The sequence below is a fragment of the Trachurus japonicus genome, chromosome 24 (genome assembly GCF_045865225.1).
Source record: "Trachurus japonicus isolate A0001 chromosome 24, Traja_1.0".
Classification (NCBI taxonomy): domain Eukaryota; kingdom Metazoa; phylum Chordata; class Actinopteri; order Carangiformes; family Carangidae; genus Trachurus; species Trachurus japonicus.
Window position 1 is genome coordinate 11,823,596 of NC_140930.1, and position 18,081 is coordinate 11,841,676.

At 40.5% G+C, this 18,081-nt stretch overlaps 1 protein-coding gene across 5 annotated transcripts in view; it reads right to left on the bottom strand.

Moving 5' to 3' along the window:
* The window catches only part of otofa (otoferlin a), a 75,613-nt gene that overhangs the window by 27,685 nt on the left and 29,847 nt on the right, over nt 1-18,081 (bottom strand). For 4 of the 5 annotated variants that reach the window (XM_085770249.1, XM_085770246.1, XM_085770250.1 and 1 more), the window contains exons 4-8: nt 15,535-15,634; nt 12,318-12,517; nt 2,320-2,393; nt 1,446-1,572; nt 1,086-1,140 (exon numbers count right to left, since the gene is read on the bottom strand). In XM_085770249.1, coding sequence (XP_085626375.1) covers nt 1,086-1,140; nt 1,446-1,572; nt 2,320-2,393; nt 12,318-12,517; nt 15,535-15,634 — 556 coding nt within the window. Of the gene's footprint in view, nt 1-1,085; nt 1,141-1,445; nt 1,582-2,319; nt 2,394-12,317; nt 12,518-15,534; nt 15,635-18,081 lie in introns of all 5 variants that reach the window. The other variant, XM_085770248.1, reaches the window with a different exon arrangement.

The following is an 18,081-nucleotide window of genomic DNA, read 5'->3' on the forward strand; positions in this document are numbered from 1 at the left end:
TTTCACTATCTCGGTCTTTGTTTTACTCTGACTGTGTGAAAAGGTTTCAGGATTCAGGCAACATCCCTGTGGTTCAATTAGTCTTCAGATGATGAAGAGAAACAGAGGGAAATAAAGACGAGAGAAGGAGAGCATGAGTCTGCACCGAGACTTTACTTGATTTGACTGGTGTATAAATCTATTCATGTTTTTAAGTTAAATAGGCCATGAAATTAGGCCACAGGCTTGTATTGGGGGACAATTACACTGTGTTCACAATTATTCCTTTATTTCTTTTTACTGATGTTGTGATGAATAAATTCAATAAGGCAGGCAAAAGATGCATTCGCAGATCTAAATAAAAGTATTTGACATAACACCTCAGTAAAACTCCAAAATTGTCATTGTTACACGTTGTTACGCTGCTGTTGTACAGATTAAACAAACAAGCTAGAACCAAATGTTAATTAGTGAGTTTCAGACAGGTTGTTTGTCTTTTCTTTGGAAAGAGCAAGGTTTGCTGTTTTTCTCTCTTGTGCTAAGCTAACCAGCTGCTGACTGTAGTCTTATATTAATGCAAAGACATTAGAGGGGTATTAATCTTCCTATATAATGTTGTTTCACCAAAGGAGCTGAAGCCAAGAGATGATTAGTTTAGTTTAGCATAGAGACTGAAAACAGGGGAGCGGAGTAGCTCATCTCCTTTCAAAGTTTAGAAATCCGTCCACCTCCAAAGCTTACACATTAACATACTTTATCTTGTTAGTTTAATCTGAATACAAATGTGGAAACGACAGTGTGTGGATTTAGAGGAGTTATCTTCCCTATGTTTAGCGCAGAGGTGCTGGGAGGTGGATCTGAGAGCAGCATCGATCTCAACATCTCACAGTCTTGCCAAGAAGGAGAATAAAAGTTTTACCAAAAACCTAAAGGATTCTTCAACCTGCCATTGGAAGCTGCTCGTCTCTTCCATAAAAAATTCAGCACACATCGAATCGATAGAAGAGGACAAGTAGATAAATAGTAACACCCTCAATGACACGCAGATTCACCAACCTACACACAAAGGTGCACAATCACAAATAGCTGCAGAAACACACACACACCTGATAATCCACAGGTCGCCCAGAGCTCGGTTCCATCTTGATGTCTGGCTTTGACCTGAAGAAAACACACACATTAAACATAATCAGTGATTTTCATACAGTGGATTGACAAATTACAGGCGAAACTGAGTGGGAACGGGGTCACGAGCTCCATTTTAGGTTTGATTCAAACTGTGATTACTCTGCCTTTTTCCATCTTCTTACTTGGAATAAGTTTAAATCTAGAAATGTATGCTATTAAATGGTAGCACTGTTCAGTCTGCTTCAATTTATTCAGCAGATGAAAGCAGCAGCATTAAATCTCTTCCCTTTACCAGTAGTTTCCTGTACTGTGTGGGTGTATGATCAGATCTCTTATACCTCTTATTCGACACATTGGTGGTGACGGCCGTGACAGAAGCCAGAGAGATGGTGTCTGGGTCCAGAGTCCCGGCGAGACGCATGGCCTTCCTGTCCAGGTCCTCCATGTCCAGGACCGCCGGCTCATCTAGACCCACTGAAAACAAGTAAATCAACTTTTAAAGTTTTATTTTTATCTTAAAGGGCTCCAATAGTTTTCTATATTCATTGCAAACAAAGCTGATTTTTTAAGCTGAACCATGAATAATAAATAAGTCAGTGGTTCCCCATCAGTATTTTATCCCAGTGTGCCCAAGGCCTGAAACATTTTTAGACCTTCAAGTTGAAAAACGTAAAAATACAAGTTCATTATTTGGCATGTTTTTGAAAAGTCTTTCTTTGTGTGTGTCTGTATTATACTTTTGCCAATGTTGGCAAATTGGACCATTTTCATCATCCCTATAGTTTTAGCAGTAGGTTCGTTACCTTTAATTGTCGGTGCAAGCTATTTTTAGAACAGCAGAGCAGAGCCGTGAGCTGCTCAGAGCTACGCTACAGAGGCTAATGGGATTTCTTGGTTTCCCTCATCAAACTCATAAAATACACAATCCAACAACTCCAAAACGCTCCCGTGGACAAGTTGTGACCTGCACATTCACCACGCTATGAGATAAAAACGGAAAGTTTCGAGCATAGCTCTGAGCAGCTCACGGCTTTGCTCCGCCGTTCTAAAAATAGCTTGCACCGACAATTAATGGTAACGAAAATGTTGAACTATCCCTTTAAATCCAGTCAGAGTGGGAAAGGCCATTTTCATTGTTCCTTATCTATAGGATCAATAAAACATTTCAACATGTTAACATACAGGAGAGTCTTTTGTTGTCTGTTGTTTTACCTCCTCTCTTGTGATCGTCTCTAGAGCTCTTGATCTTGCCGAGCTTCATGGCTGAGAAAACTCCCTTCCCTGCTCTGGTAAAGGAGAGAGAGAGAAAGAGATGGAGAGACAGTTGATGGGAGGATAGGAGAGAGGAAGGGGAACTGATATCATGACAATTAACTTCTGTCTGATTCGCTGCTGATCCATCCTCAGATCAACCATCTCCATGTGTGTCAATTTCAGTCCCTGTTAATGAGCTCAGACCCTCGGAGGGAGAGTCATTTACCTCACGTCACTGAAAGCCCCGCTGTCCACTGACTGGACATAATCAAAATGCAACTCAACACCATACATTACCTCCATATATCATGGACATCTTTGTAACCTGGCTAGACATTTAATTCCAGTGGATTTAATCCCACCCACCCCTCCGCCCCCCCATCCTCATCAGCACCACCACCATCACCAATTCTCCAGACCCTCAATCACAAAACAAGAGTATCCGGTGTCTCCACATTGATATTATCTGGATCACATATCACCACAACAACAAAGAGCTTATGATGTCAGCAGCAGGACGACAAATGAGAGGCCTTAATAATTAAAAATGAGTGTGACCGTCCAATTTGCTGCGGATATGGATACATGTCAGAGTATTAATGAATAGGAAGGTTTTTCTTTTGTTTCTTCAAGCATTCAGAGTCGAGTGTATCAGAGCCAGGCTTTTGCTTTGATCTACAGTATCTCCCTGTTATTCAAGAGGCAACCATCAACTCATATCAGGGAATATGAAGAATTGGATGATTTTATGTAACTTGTGTCATCAACAATGTCTCAAGTCGATAAGTTCACGGCTGACTGCAAAGTATGATTTAAAAGTAAAAGCCTGGGGGACGAGAGAACTGGAGCCGGAGTCAAGAAAGACAAAGGAATCAGAGGTGAAAAGCTTCTCCAGTCAAATCAAATCAAGGCCATTCAGCATCACAGATAAAGCTCTTTGGATCCTCAGCCTCCATCACAGCTTGACAGATACATTTACAAGTGACGGACAGGTTTATAAAGTCGACAGAGCACACATGAAAAACTTTGTGGCAATGCAGCATCTCCTTAATGAAAAAGATCAACTGATTATTAAATTGATAGAGAGCTCACAGGCAACGATTTTAATAATAAACATAATCCTCCAGGTTATTTATCAAGCAAAAGAGGCAAAAATTTGCACCGAAAAGCTACTGAAGTGTGACGCTTTGCACAATTTTCAATTTTTTATGATTGTATATTAAATATTTCTGTCCGAAATATTTAATATACAATCTCAGAAATTTTCTGAGTTTTGATATAAATTTAAAAGTTTAAGAACTTGAAATGGGCATCTTCCTTTTTGATTAATAGTTTAACTGAGAGATTATGAGCCAACGTTGAAACAAGTTTAAGTTGCAGCCCTGATTATGCTAATTGAAAATTCATTTGTTCCAGTCCAGCCCATCTCCTTGTCTCCATACAACACAGGACCAAGAGAAACATGCACACATACTGTACACACACAATGTCTAAATGTGTTTTTCATACATACCACATGAAAGACCCCACTGATCCTACTCAATTCCACAGAGAGGTCAGATCAACATCAATCTGCTCCTACAGTTGCTGCTTCTTAATATTTGAAATGATATTTCCACATTCCTCCACTGTCAGGTGCAGATATACGGACCAACCAGGCAGGTCACAGGCGGACAGATGAGTGGGCGAAGAGAGGAGAGGAGGGGAGGGGAGGGGGAGAGAAAGAGGTGGAGGTACACGGTTGGAGATACAAAAGAGAGGAGGAGGTAGAGGAGAAGGGTGGAGTGGGTGGGGCTCAATGTTCCACCATCCAAGAAAATGAGAGTCTAGACAGGTCTGCAATGCACATTGTTTGGAGAATTACCTTCAATTTAACTACAAAATGAATGGTGGTTATGATCTTGACCTTAAAACGAAGTGTTATTCCAAAACTTCATGAGGAGCTTAATTTTTCAACTGTCATGATGTGCTCACAGCAGTGTTGTGGTACTCTGGACCACATTTTCAAGGTCTTGGTGAAACCCAAACCCTAACCCCCTTGGTCTTGGTCTTGACTTGGGCCTGACCCCCTAAAAGTCTTGTCTTGGTCTTGACTCGGTCTTAGGTTAGGTGGTCTTGAACTCTAGCTCACAGGACACCAGACGAGAGGTTAAGCAGAAGTGTGACTTGACATACTGTAAAGACCTGATCAGAGGTGTGAAGCTGAACCAACAAAACATCTGCAGCTCCACATTGACCAGAGAAGCTCGTTTGTGTCTTTATCAGAGAAGTGTTTCTCTGCCACATCTGTATTTGAAGTCTAAACTATCACAGACACTTTATATACTTGAATGTTTTGATGGACCTGTGGAACAACAATATTGTGTTTTATGCTACTTTGCCTTGGTATCTGTGAGAGATTGGCCACACTAGGGTTAATTGTGATGAGGACAGACAACATACAGTATATCACTGACATATTTCCGGCTATCAACAGTTGCAGGCCACTGATACTGTATCTACTGCAGGTCTGTTATCGCTGAGCAGTAAATCCTCTGCACACAAGAAGTGATTTTGAACCAAAGAAAGAGAAGAAGGTCACTGGAAACAAACTCAGCTAACAAATACTTAACTCACTTGTCATTCACTCCTTTCACTCTCTTTTCCTTTCCTTTGCTGATCTGATTTAAGGATGAACACAAGGACAAAGATCAGAGCCATGTTCTTCCAGTAGGAGGCCATGTCTGAATTTAAAATGAAGTAAAGTGTGAAGTTTTTTTTTTCTTAAAGTCATCCCTCCCAGCTGATTTAATGATGAAACTTTCATAGATATCAGTGACATGGCAAAGAAAGTTCATGTGTGGTTTCCAATTAGAGGAATATAAATATGTAAATTCACAGTGTGAGCACAGGAAGTTTGCAGTAAAACTCACAACATGTCAATCTTTAAGATTAAATAGAGAGAAGAGCCAACATGTTGAAGATTTGAGAATTCAAGAGGATATTTGACCGGTTATTTTCTGTTATTTATAAAGACATAGACACTCTCAGAGCTGCAAATATATAAACAAACATCTTGAATAAAGTTAAAATAACTTTGAAGATGAGGAAATAACAAGCTGACTATTATTTGCAGAGCATAGCTATTGCATAACAGAAAACCACAGAACATATGCACATTTGCTCAAAGGAGAAAATTAACCGTATAGTATGTCTGGGCGGGACGTGGGGGGCCGATCAATAATACATGAAAGCATGAATAAATTGCCTCGTTACACGTGTAAATTGCAGAAAAGATGAATGATCTAAACGAAGCACAATTATTCCCAAGGTTATTCGCCGGTACCTGGCAGCTTGGTTTCCAGCTCTGCGGTAAAGCAGGGGGGGCTCAAATCAAACTGTGCGTGAAACATGTTCCTCACAGTTATGAATTCATATTTAATGTGCATGTCAAGCAGTGGGATGAGCTCAGACAGCAGCTGGGTGGTCAAACATGAAAATGTGCACGTGTGTGAGTAGAGAAATGGTGGATGTGCAGCATCACAGTATCACAGGTCACTGTCCTGTCACAGTCAACCAAGCTAGACTTGATATGGGGGATGAGAATAGCTGAGGAGCAGGTATGACCATGTCACATGACTCGAGCAGCAAGCTCGCTGAGTGATGGAAGAGCTGGAGACACACCAGTCTCACTGTCTCTTTCTAAATATGGAGTACAGAATATATTGTAAAAAAAGTAGTGATTTTCTTTCTTTATTTTCTTATTTTTCCTTTAGTTTCTTTGTGTATTTTCTTCCTGGACTCATTCAACCACGGCACAGAACTCCCATTCAGAAGAAAATAAATGAATAGAGGGGGAGATTAAAAAAAAAAAATTGCCCGTCAGCAATCAATAATTCATTGACATAGGCTGTACTGTATGTTCTGCTCTGGGGGCTGAGTTGAATGGAGCTCAGTGAGGTAGACTACACACAGACACAGACACACACACACACACACACACACACACACACACACACACACACACACACACACACACACACACACCTGTTCTGGCTCACTCACACACATGGGTTTGATGATGCACATACTGTATCTCGGTGCTTCCAGGATCCTCTGGACTGGAGCCAGACAGAGATCAGATCCACCTGATAAGATGAAAACTCTCACTAAACCAAGAACTCTCTGATCTGAGACCTTATTGAACACCCAGCAGCCCTCTCTCTCTCTTTCTTTCTCTCACTCTCTCGCTGTCTCTTTCTCTCTGTCTCTCTCACAATACTTGATTTCTCTCCTTGGCAGGCTTCTTCGTCTGCTCAGGGCACCCAGTAATACCGCTCCAACTTTCCACTCTGACCGAAGTGAGACCTCCGCTTTTACTCGACAACAGCAGATCAAACAGAATATCAATATTATTTATCTCCGTGGTGATACTGACACCTCTTCTCAAGTGTTTTTGGTTTTTTTTTTGTGTGTGTGTGTGTGTAGCCGCTTCATTTGTTCTCAGTGAATTAGTAATTGATATTCTCTGCCTGTGATGCTTTGAGTGTTTGCTTATAAGTTTACCCTCATTAGTGTCACATAGTTAGAAGCTTATGCAAGATTAATGCCTTCACACTTAAAAAAAAAAAAAGAGCTCTGAGCCTTTATGGCCTACATACGGCAACAAAAACATTTCTAAAAAAAAAGTCCTCGGGCCATATTTTGTGTTTATTTGTGATTTTGTGGATGTGTTTATATTTAGACTAAATATACTTCTGCAATATTTTATAATGTGTCTTTGGCTACGGTTTAGGCCATAAAGTCGGAATAACACACAGATGAGGAAAGAAAAAACAGAGACTATAAAGAAAACAAAAAGGAAGGAAAGAGTATGAGAACGTATATTACACAACAACCAGTGTCTCCATGAACATGCATCACTTTTAAAATTTTAATATCGACTCCAAAATAGAACTCTTGCATTTTTTACTCTGTTATTGCATCAACTGGGTTAGAACAAAAAAAGAGTCTCTGGACGATAAGCTATGACTCAGACTGCTTCAAAAGTTTTCCAAGACAAAATGTTCCTGTTTTCTCGACAACCCTGATGACGTCTGAGGGAACCACATATTCCAAGGACATTTCACTTTATGCACTCTTATAAATAATCATCTCTAATGAAGAAAACATCTTCACAAAAATCCTAGGATTCCTATCTGGGACAAGCAGACAGGTGTTTCCAGAAATTAGGATTCGCCCCAAGAGGCTTGTTTTCATGTTGTCATCAGGGCTTTGGAGAATACAGGGGGAAAAAACCCAGCAGAGTGTGATCCAAACTCAAAGTGTTCACACTCACACATCATCATATCACACAAACTGAGACTGCAAGTCACAGCAAAGCCGGAAAACAGAGCAGTCCCTCGAGAAACCACGTCTACACAACAAGAAACAATAAATGTCAGACTCGAAAGACGACTTCTTTAATCCAGCGTCTGTCTCAGCAGAAGAAAACAAGCAGGAAAACAGATGAAGAGAAAAAACTACAGCCTCTGGATAATTTAAATCCAAGTATGAGGGATTGAAAATGACAACTCACATTTTTTTATGATTGAATACATAAAAAATTTAACTTTGCATAAACTTTTCATGGCACTTATCTCAGAGCTTCAAACAGAAAGGGACTGTGAAGCCTTATCGGTGACTGCAGTGTGTCTGTAATGTCGCGATTCACTGATCTTTAGATTTTTCATTTGCTGACAAGGACTTACAGTAGTCTTTGAAAGCTGAAAGCCTGCCACGGTGCACAATAACTGTGTGTTACAACCTGCATCAGGAGACCACTGATTCATATTTGACATCAATAATAGCTGAACACCAAGGCAACACCTGCATCTTATTTTAGGTTTATGATTGGAAAGAAAATCATATTTTCCAGTTATAAAAATAGAAATCTGTTGAAGGTCCTAAACACTATCACAGGGGTTTTAAAATTACTAACATAAAAAACTAAAGATTTTGGAGGGTCTCTTATTTTTAAGTCTGACCCATAAAAATCGATGATTGATTAACTGACAAAAAAAGCTGACTGAGTTTGGTCCAAAAAATCTGCTGATACACAATCAGTCAGTCACAGACAGACATTGGTCCCTGGGGTTATTATAGAGTAATCGCCTAACTGAGCATATTTGGTAATAAAATAACAAATGGGACATGAACACCATGAACACTGTAAGCAGCAGCAACATCCATCCATCCATCATTAATACTGTTTATCAATGCAGGTAGGCTCAAGTCAATCCCAGCTGACATAGGGTGGGGTGTAAATCCTGGAAAGGGCACTAGTCTATCAGGCGAGAACAAGAAGTCAAGACTCAAACCCAAAACCTTTACGCTGTAAACCCGACCGCTGTAGACCACCGTGCCACTCCAGCTCCTTCTTTATGGCAACTCTTATAGGACACGCCTGAAAAATTAAAATAACCTGTGCACACAAGATAGTCTTTTACAATAACTGATAACTGATAACTGATACAATAACTGAATATCATAAATGCACAAGGACTATAAAAAGGCAAAACAATAAAAAAAATCTGACTGGTGGCAGCTCCGGTCACTATAGGGTCTTACTGTAAAAGTTGCCAGGTTGAACAAGAAAATCCTATAGCTGCACTGGCCCTGAGAATAAAATCTAATTGGACAGCATAAGTGGAGGACTTTTCAAAAAGGCATAAGAGCTATAGCCACACTGTATATGAATGTACTGGTCTCTCTATCAGGTGACATATCTGTTGTTATGGTCTCTTCCCCCTGGGGAGTCAATGCTGCAGTGAGCAGACACTGAGATAAAAGACTAAGCGACACCTGCATCATCCACATGTGATGCCAGAACTGTCTTTGAAAACAGTTTACACTGACGGACACATGAATCACACACCTTGGCAAAAAAAATAAAAAAAATCTGAATAAATACATCAGCACTTGTTTGAGTAAATTATTCTCTCCACAGAGGCTTTGCTGTATCCTTTGAGCAATTTGATGTTTTGCAAATGATTCATGCATATTTAGATGGTTTGAATAAACACAATGACTATTTGCAGCTTTATGTTTCAGTGGAGCAATGGCGATTAATTTATGCATTGTTTCAGCAGAGTAAATCCCGTCTTTGTAGCCCTTGAGCCAGTGTGAAAATAGGATCAAACTCCCGACAGTCGAACCCCATTTCATCTCATTATTCCATCTTTCAGCATTTGATGTCCGCAGATCAAATGACAACCGCAGCCTTAAATCCATTCTTTTCATTCCTGGCACATGTGCTCCACTGCATGCACTATTCAGAAGATCTGCCTCACTGGCAGTAACACCACTCAGGAGGTGATTTATTTATTTATTAGGAATAACAAAAACCCACTGCAAAGCCGACTCATTGTGGCGCTGCAGACAGCACAAAAATGCTCCATGGGTTCCACCATAAATCATCCTGCAGGTTTGGATGCAACATGGAGGGAGATTGAAGAGAGGTGGGAGCAGTGGCAATTGGTCAAGTTCAACTGCAATTTCACTAAATTCAGACGATGAGGAGAAACCAACATGCTCCAACAAGCTGGCTACTCTCTATTGCAGTTATATTATACAGATGTAATGAAACTCGATGCCCACTGAAAAACTGCCCATGAGGACAAACTCTCCCGAAAAAGCGCAGACGTGACCTTTAAGTTGCAGGCGATGCAACAGAAATAGACAGCGGTGGGCAGAGCTCCGTGTACCAAACCAAGCAGACTTGAACTCTTGTGTAAAGTCAAAAAGGAGTTTGCATGTCTGCATCTGGAGTGTTTTAAAATTCAGCACAACTCCAATTTTCACAAAGCTGTAAGTTTAAAGCCACAGAAAGACTTCCACTCCTTCAAAAAAAGAAACTTATTGTGAAGGTGACACTGCTGTGAAATATTCTGTTCACATTAAAGAAGAGGTACAGAACCACACACCAGAATCAGGTAGAAGCAGACAGATGGCTGCGGAGAATTTACCTCCAGGCTAAAGTAGTGAAATTCTCCTCCTCCTCCTCATCTTTCCCCCCAGGGATACCAAAGTAATTCCCAGTTATCATGCTCTGTATATCCACGCTTCATTACCTCAAGATGGACAATTAACACGGGCAGAAAACTGGCAGAATTCAGGACACAATGAGACATCTTTAGAAAGTTTAATTCTGGGAACCCCTCAGCCAGAAATAAACTGAGCAGCTGGTAATTCAAGATATATAAAAAAAAAAAGGTTTGGAGGAGAAGAGGTAAGGCTATTAAAAAAAATCTCTCTACAATCCCATCGGTCTGCGCTGCCTACTCTGGAGTGAGGTAGATTAGAGTTGGATTTGAAGGCTAGGTTGGAAGATATTGGCATTTTCTCAGCAACTTGTTCGCTTTTTCTCCCCCTCACCCCTGCAGACAAAAGCCCCACAGCAGCCCTCACAAAGTCTGACTGACGGCTCTGTTCTATCACAGCAGCTGGATGACAGGTGCCCTCATTATGCCACAAGGACAGAGGCTTATTCACCTGAAGGAAGGCGAGACAAAATGTTAATTTGTGTATACTTGAAATGTGGCATAATTAATAATCTGTCAGGCCCGTACTGTAGCTGAGTTTATGTATTAGCTGCATGATTGCTTTCATCCCACTTTTGTTGAACTTCTTGTACAGTATTTCCCTGTCATCCAAATCCAAACACCGTATCTCTTATGTAACGCCCACGGGACGCTCCAAAAGTTAGATTAGTCAACTTTTCTTGTTTTCCTCAGGCTGCTCGGAGTCTCTTAACGGAAGACCCTGAACACTGTTTTAATTTTATTCTGTATAACAGCACAACTTTCTTTCGGTGTCAACAAACCTAAATACATACACACACACAAAAGCATCGAGTCACACACTTATACACAATTCCTCACTTTCCCATTCAATATGAGGTCTAATGATGGATTTAGGGCTCTGTGCCGGTGCGGATGGTCTCAGTGGAGATCGATACACCGCGCAGATTATTTCACAGAGTATTCAGAGAAACCATAACAAGCCAAGTACCACAGAGGAAGACAGCAGAGAGGAAGAGAGCAGCCTTCAGGGTCGACACTCATACAGTATTTCATACTTTATCTATATAACCTTGCACAGCCTGAAGCAAATGTCTGTTTTTATTAACAGCCATTTGCAATATACACAGTACACCATGCCACTTTAACTTGTTTTTTCCCTCTTTTTTTCTCCCTTTTTTTTAAAATCAAAAGTTGACAACGTTCAAATAAAAAGTAAAGTTTCCATCCACACAGTATCCATGACATCTGACACACATTATATTTTTCTTCTTAAACCAAGTTTTTAGGAAAGGTTCCTACAGTATCAGTCTCTGCCTCTGAACTATGTGACAGTGACAATGTTTATTGGAGCCTGAGTCAAACATCTACAAGTTCACTTATCTACACTCAAGTAAACTCTGATGTGCCAAATTAAAATCTGTCTTCTGAGATAATAATGAAAACAAATATTAATCATCAAAAGTAAATTTCACATCTAATGCTTGGCTGCTGTTTTATAAAGAGCTGAAGTCTGAACTGCACAAATATTGACCATGACTAAATGTTAACATTACGCTCTGTGAACAGACAGTCATATCTGCTCACTTTTCTGGGCATTACATTATAGTCTGGCAGGTTTAAGTTTATTGGTGGGTCTTTCCTGTTGTCATGATTACTGTGCATTTTCCTCCATAATAAGGGAAGATGTTACATCAGCAATGCTGCACCCATCAGTCAACCTCCACCCATTCAGGTTATTTTCTCACCCACGTGTCTCTCAGCACTTAAACTGAAGTACATAATTAAAACAAAAAATCTGGTTTTCTATTGTGGAGATCAAATTAATATTCAAATACAAACAGCAATTCACAGCCAGACTCACTTTAATGTATTGTCATCATGTTACCATAGGGATGATTTGCATATTTGACTCACTTTCTGAAGGTGGGTATGGATCCCTGTAAGGACCGCCCGGGGGACGTCCCGGACCCGTGGCTTTGTCCGGAGAGCAGGCTGTCAGTTTCGAAGGCAAACATCCCGTCACGGTCGTCAGGAACATCCAGGAACTCCCCGTCGCTCCACACGCCCACTGTGCCATCCATCGCCTGGTATCTTATCTCTATGGTAACACTGGTCTGAAAATGACGAGGAGGGAAGTTGATTAAATTCATCTTCGGTACACAACAAACTTTCACTTGCATAGATGTCACAGCGCAGTTACATAACTTCAAATCCCTTCCGAGGAAGGTCGTGAAATCTTCCACCTCCACCTGTTGAGCAGATCTGTTTATTTCTGCCATCAGCTGCTGCCCTGCGCCAAAGTGAAACTAACTGTGACACGTCTAATTTAGAAACTCCTACGATGCCAAAATCAAAACCCAATTAATGTTGCTTGACACTAATGTAATTTGTTTGTTTGTTAAGATGAGAGTGCTGTCATAATTTATGCTCCTTCAGCTGTCAAGATCATTTCACATTGATTTAATAAAGCCCGAGGAGCTTAGACTTGACAAAGCACATCATAATTACTTCCTGTGAATTGCCTCTTCAAATCCAGTTTTGTTCAACAGTCACTTTTGACTTATTGTGTTTTTTTCTTAACATCTTGTAATGTTTTATCCATCCTACTCTAGAAATGTACATACCATAAAACATTGCCTTTTAGCCTAGTGCACATGCTGTAGTATAACGTAGTATAACATAGTTTAACGCTGCACCCACTGCCAAACCAAACTTTTCTGACCACCATCTAGTTAAATCACAGCCAACACCTGAAGGCTCAGTCTTGGCGTGTCTAGACCATTTAATTGTGTTTAGAAAAATCTCTCAATTCAGGCAACACACTTTAACAAGATGATAAATCGCCTCCCTCAGCCTGCTGGTGTGTTTGCTGGAGGAATTTAGATTGACAGTAACCATTGGCTAAAATGTGGAGCCAGAAACGCTGCGGTGATGCCCGCCGTATAGTTTGTCCTTTGGCGTTTGTCTTTGGGCAGCTGCGTCTGGTGTCCGGACAAATATTATCCTCCTGACAACGACCTGATGTTTTATTACGAGGTGGCCAATTTATTCTGCTGACAAAGACGGATGAGGAGAAAATATATACAAGTCTCTCGTTCCCCTCTCTCTTTCCCCCCTCCATTTCTCTCCCTCCTCCCGTGTTGCTCCTTCCTTCCTTACATCCTCGCAAGGCAATCACTGTTGGTCCATGAGGAGCTGGATTTGTTACCATGGCAACCACACCAGTGCAGAGTTGCGGGTAGCGGCGTTGCTCTCGGGTTATGGCGGGTTTAGTTTTACCACTTTCTTGCTATGGGGCGTGGGGGGGTTGCACAGTGCTGTGATTCGCTCATCTCTGTGTATGTGTATGTGTGTGTGTGTGTGTGTTCGTGACTTGCACATCAGTCGTGTGTGTGTGTACAAGCCCTGAAGCACTCCCATGTTGTGTGTCATCATCTCAGAAACATCACATCAGCACTGCGAGCTCCGCTAACACAACTCTGCACCCCGGGGTGCTTTAAAACCTCAGACGGTTTGAGCTTCTCCCTCGCACATCCCACTGTGCTGCCTTCGTTTCCACGTTACATATTCACTCCTACATTATAAATTCAGAGGCAAAACCCCCCCTCACACTTCTCTTTACTGTAGAGCTGCTCTTTGTTTGGCTGTTCTTAACACAATTACCAATCAATACTTAAGATCTAGATTAATGTTAATGGAAAGTACTGTGATATGCTGATGTTGTATTTCCATCAGGCTCTCGTTGATGGGCACAGTGGTGCTTTTATGAGCCAAACAAAGCTCGTCACTTCTCCTACTGTCTCTGCTGCAGATTGATTTCTCCAATTTATGTTCCCCCGTTTGCTTGTGAATTCATTTTACTGGCTAATAAGACTTCTGATAGGATTTCTTTTCTTTTAATTCTCTTGGTGTAAGGAAAGTCACGCATACAATGTAAAACTTGAAACTTTTGGAAACTGTTTTTGTTCTCTTGTTAACACCTCTTTAAGTGATCTTGTTTCTGCTCGTCCCAGCTTCTCCATTGAACCTGTGTGATGTTTCACCTGAGTGAATATTTTAAGCGTAAATGCAAATGTGTTTACTGCTGCCCTCTTCCATCAAAGTATTCAAACTGTGCATCATGCATATTTCTACCAAATTCATCCTGACATGTTTGGTGTGTGTGTGTGTGTTATTTGAAAAGTCTGGCTTTACAGAATGAGTCTACACTGATGGATTAATTGAGGTGAGACATGTATCCTACCCACAGTTGCTGTTAAACCAGTCCTAATTGTTTTTATGGCCACTTGGGGCAGCACAACAAGCTGCAAACACAACATTGACATACTAGTGTCCAGTGTGTGGAAGCTAATGGGCTCCGAATGATGAAAATCATCAATTTATGAAGCAGTAAGGGAGAAAATATATGCAAACGGCTGCCAGTTTGCACATCCAGTAAATATATAGGGACATAGCCTTAATTTATAGCTGTTCCCTATTGGCTCTGATTCAACAGCCCATAAAAAAAATCAGCCTCTTCTGCTGCTTGACGCTCCTCTACGTTGTCTGCTGTTTGCCACTGGACAGGTAGCATACTGTGGGTATATAAGAGCTTTTTCACTCAGTAACAGTGTGTATAAAATGGAGCAATAAACTGAAATACACTGTAAAACTCTTCATTTAAATAAAGGATATTTATGCCATGTTCAAACAGCTACTGAAGCTCTAAGCTCAGTTGAAGTTTTTATTCCGTTGTTCAAAATAGTGATTTTTTTATTCCCTGTTTGATGGTGTTTATACACATTTTCTTGGAAATAACAATGTACATATCATTCAGCAAGTGATCTAGAGAGTATATTTATATATATACACTGTTGCCCATAAAGTTGGAATAATTTTGTTTCAGGCACATTTCTCTTTTTATTCCTATTTATACACATCAGTTATTACCTTTGACCAGGTGTAATGATTACATACTGAGCACCAGTTACCAGTTTTGAGAAGACATATACTTTATCTATCAAGAATAAATCACATTGTCACAATCATTTCAGGAGAAGAGGTAAAAAAATATATTTTATTCCACCTTTACGGGCAACAGTGTAGATATAGATGACACTCCACTCTGAGGGAAGTGTAAGCCGCCATATACCTTTATTGATGTGTTGTTATCGTCGATGAGAGTGTCGGTCAGCTCTAGGTGTCCCTCTTCAGCCACCTTCTGAAGGACCATACAGAAAGTCCCCACCAGTCTGCAGGGAAACAGCAACAACAGGGGAGCCACATGTCGGTAACAGAAATCAATGAGATCAATACGTTGCATTATGTGTTTTTGTCCTTTGTTCCCCCTCTGCTGCCCATATGTGTTGACTCAGCCTCTTCTACGTATTTGTCACACTGATAGTCTACATGCGTTCATAGTTGCACCACTAAATACTGACAAATTGTTCTTTTTTTCCCCTCAGTGGCCTAAAGCACCTGTTCTCCGCCACCGTGTCTCACACTGAGCAGGCGAGGGTGTGTGTGAGGGTGTGTGTGTGTGTGTCAGTGACAGACGGTGGATGGGTGCTGATGGGTATGTGCCGTGACAGACGCTAAGAGAGTGTCAAACTGCCTTTGTTCACTAAAGTATGTCACACCTCAAAAGCAGTGTAATGAAAGTAGATAGCAGCTCAAATACACAAACACAATGTCAATCAATCATCCTTTCCACCTCGCGTCTCTTATTACTTTGCACACACCTAGGGAGAGGTGTACTTTTACTGTCTTCCAATCAACACCTATACATGAATTTGTTTTGTTTTTTAATGACAGAACTAATGTCAACTATAATGTAAAGGATCTTCATATGATACATAGTCCAGCATCTAGCAAATAGTTACGTTGCTTGTGCACGGTATACTGTGTTATTGTTCAGTGTGACTCAGGTGTCGTCATTTACAGCAGATATGACAGTTCACTGCCTGCATATGCGATTATGAATACTGAACGGCTCATAAGCTGGTGGTGTATTTTTGATTTATTTCTCCAATGGAAGAAATGTCTTCCAATTGTGTGAGTTAATGAGCTTCTGCTGGTTTGTTTAGAGGGTCTGTCTGTATGGCTGAGTTTTGTTTCTTTTCTACTAATAATAAACGAATTTCTGGCAGAGCCTTCGCTGCATGGTGGAGCATACACCTTGTCCTCTACAGTGCACAGCAGTATATAGGAGGCTGCTAAATTAAAACTGACAATGTTCAAGATTAAAGCATTGGGTAATTAAACAATTAAAGACAAAAAAGCTTTTCTTGCTTGAAGCTCCAAGCTAATTACACAAGCTGCATTCATACTGTGGCCAGTGATACAATAAAGTACATGCCCTGTCTGCGGTTTTTTGCCTCATAAAATAACATAATAGCACCATTAAGAATGCAGTTTACTTTGATGTGACAAATGGCAAAATTTGTGTTGTAAATTGTTCAGAAAATACCACCTATCTTCCAGCCCATCAAAGAAAATGCTAAAATACATATAGATATATAAATTCCACTGTGCTGTCTGCAAATATGTCAGACGACTAAATCGCCGAAGCTTTCAACACATTTCAGTGGCAACACTCAACCACTTCTCTTCAGCTCTTATCAATGTCCCCAAGGACAAGTGACTAAATGGATGAAGACGCACACACCATCATTCGTTCACCCACCAGCACCACTAAATTAAAAAGTTATTCTCTGCTTTCGTTCAGACAAGACAAGCTGGCTGTTGGTTGGAGTCTCTCAGTTTTGTTTTAATGAGAAAAGCTCAATGCTGCAGGGGCTCAGCAGCGCCGCTGACCTCAGACACAACCTGAGGGGAGTGTGACATTTAATTTACCTGCTTCACAGTTTGTCTTTTGAATCTTCATTTAGAGAAAAGATGGTTACAAATGTGAACACAATTCAAGTTTTACAAAGTGATTCAAAAGGTTCATATTTATCAGTGTGTCACCACCATCCACCGTCAGTTCCCATGGTCTTTGTAGAAAACCTCATGAATGGCTTATTTCAGTAGTGTTTCATCATATTTTTCGGTGTTTCCCTAACAACCAAGTTCAGATAAAATCGTTTGCACCTGTATGACATCATACTACCATTAATTTCTCCTTCCTCTGAAAGGTTTTTGTCATTTAGTTTTGGGAGAAAGAAACCGGGAATCAAAAGACCGAATGACATAAAAACATGTTCAAATAATGCCAGACACTGCCTTATACAATACAAGGTACTTCATAGACTCCATTACTCATCACTTATTGTCTGTGGCATCTATAAAACATCAAGAAACTACACCTAGCTAAAAAAAAATGTAACTAATGTCATGGAAACAAGAGTTTACATGTAATTAGTGGCTTTGTGATCTGATCGGTACGTTAGAGAGAACAAGATGAGACTCCCACATTACTGATCCACTATAGGACCTGGCAACAACCCCTTATATTGCCTGTCTTGCACAAAGGGTTACAACCCGTGTTTACACACTGTTCTTTTCTATTTTTGGAGTAAATGAGTGAAAAAGGGATAGGGGACAGGGGGATAGGATAATGTTGAGAAACTGAATCTGAAAAAGAGAATAAAGATAGAAAAGCCTGGATTTACTCATCTCAGTTGTGCTTTACTCAGACTTATCTTTTCACTCTAATTTACTATTTAGCTCGTACATTTTTTTGTTAATGTTTAATATC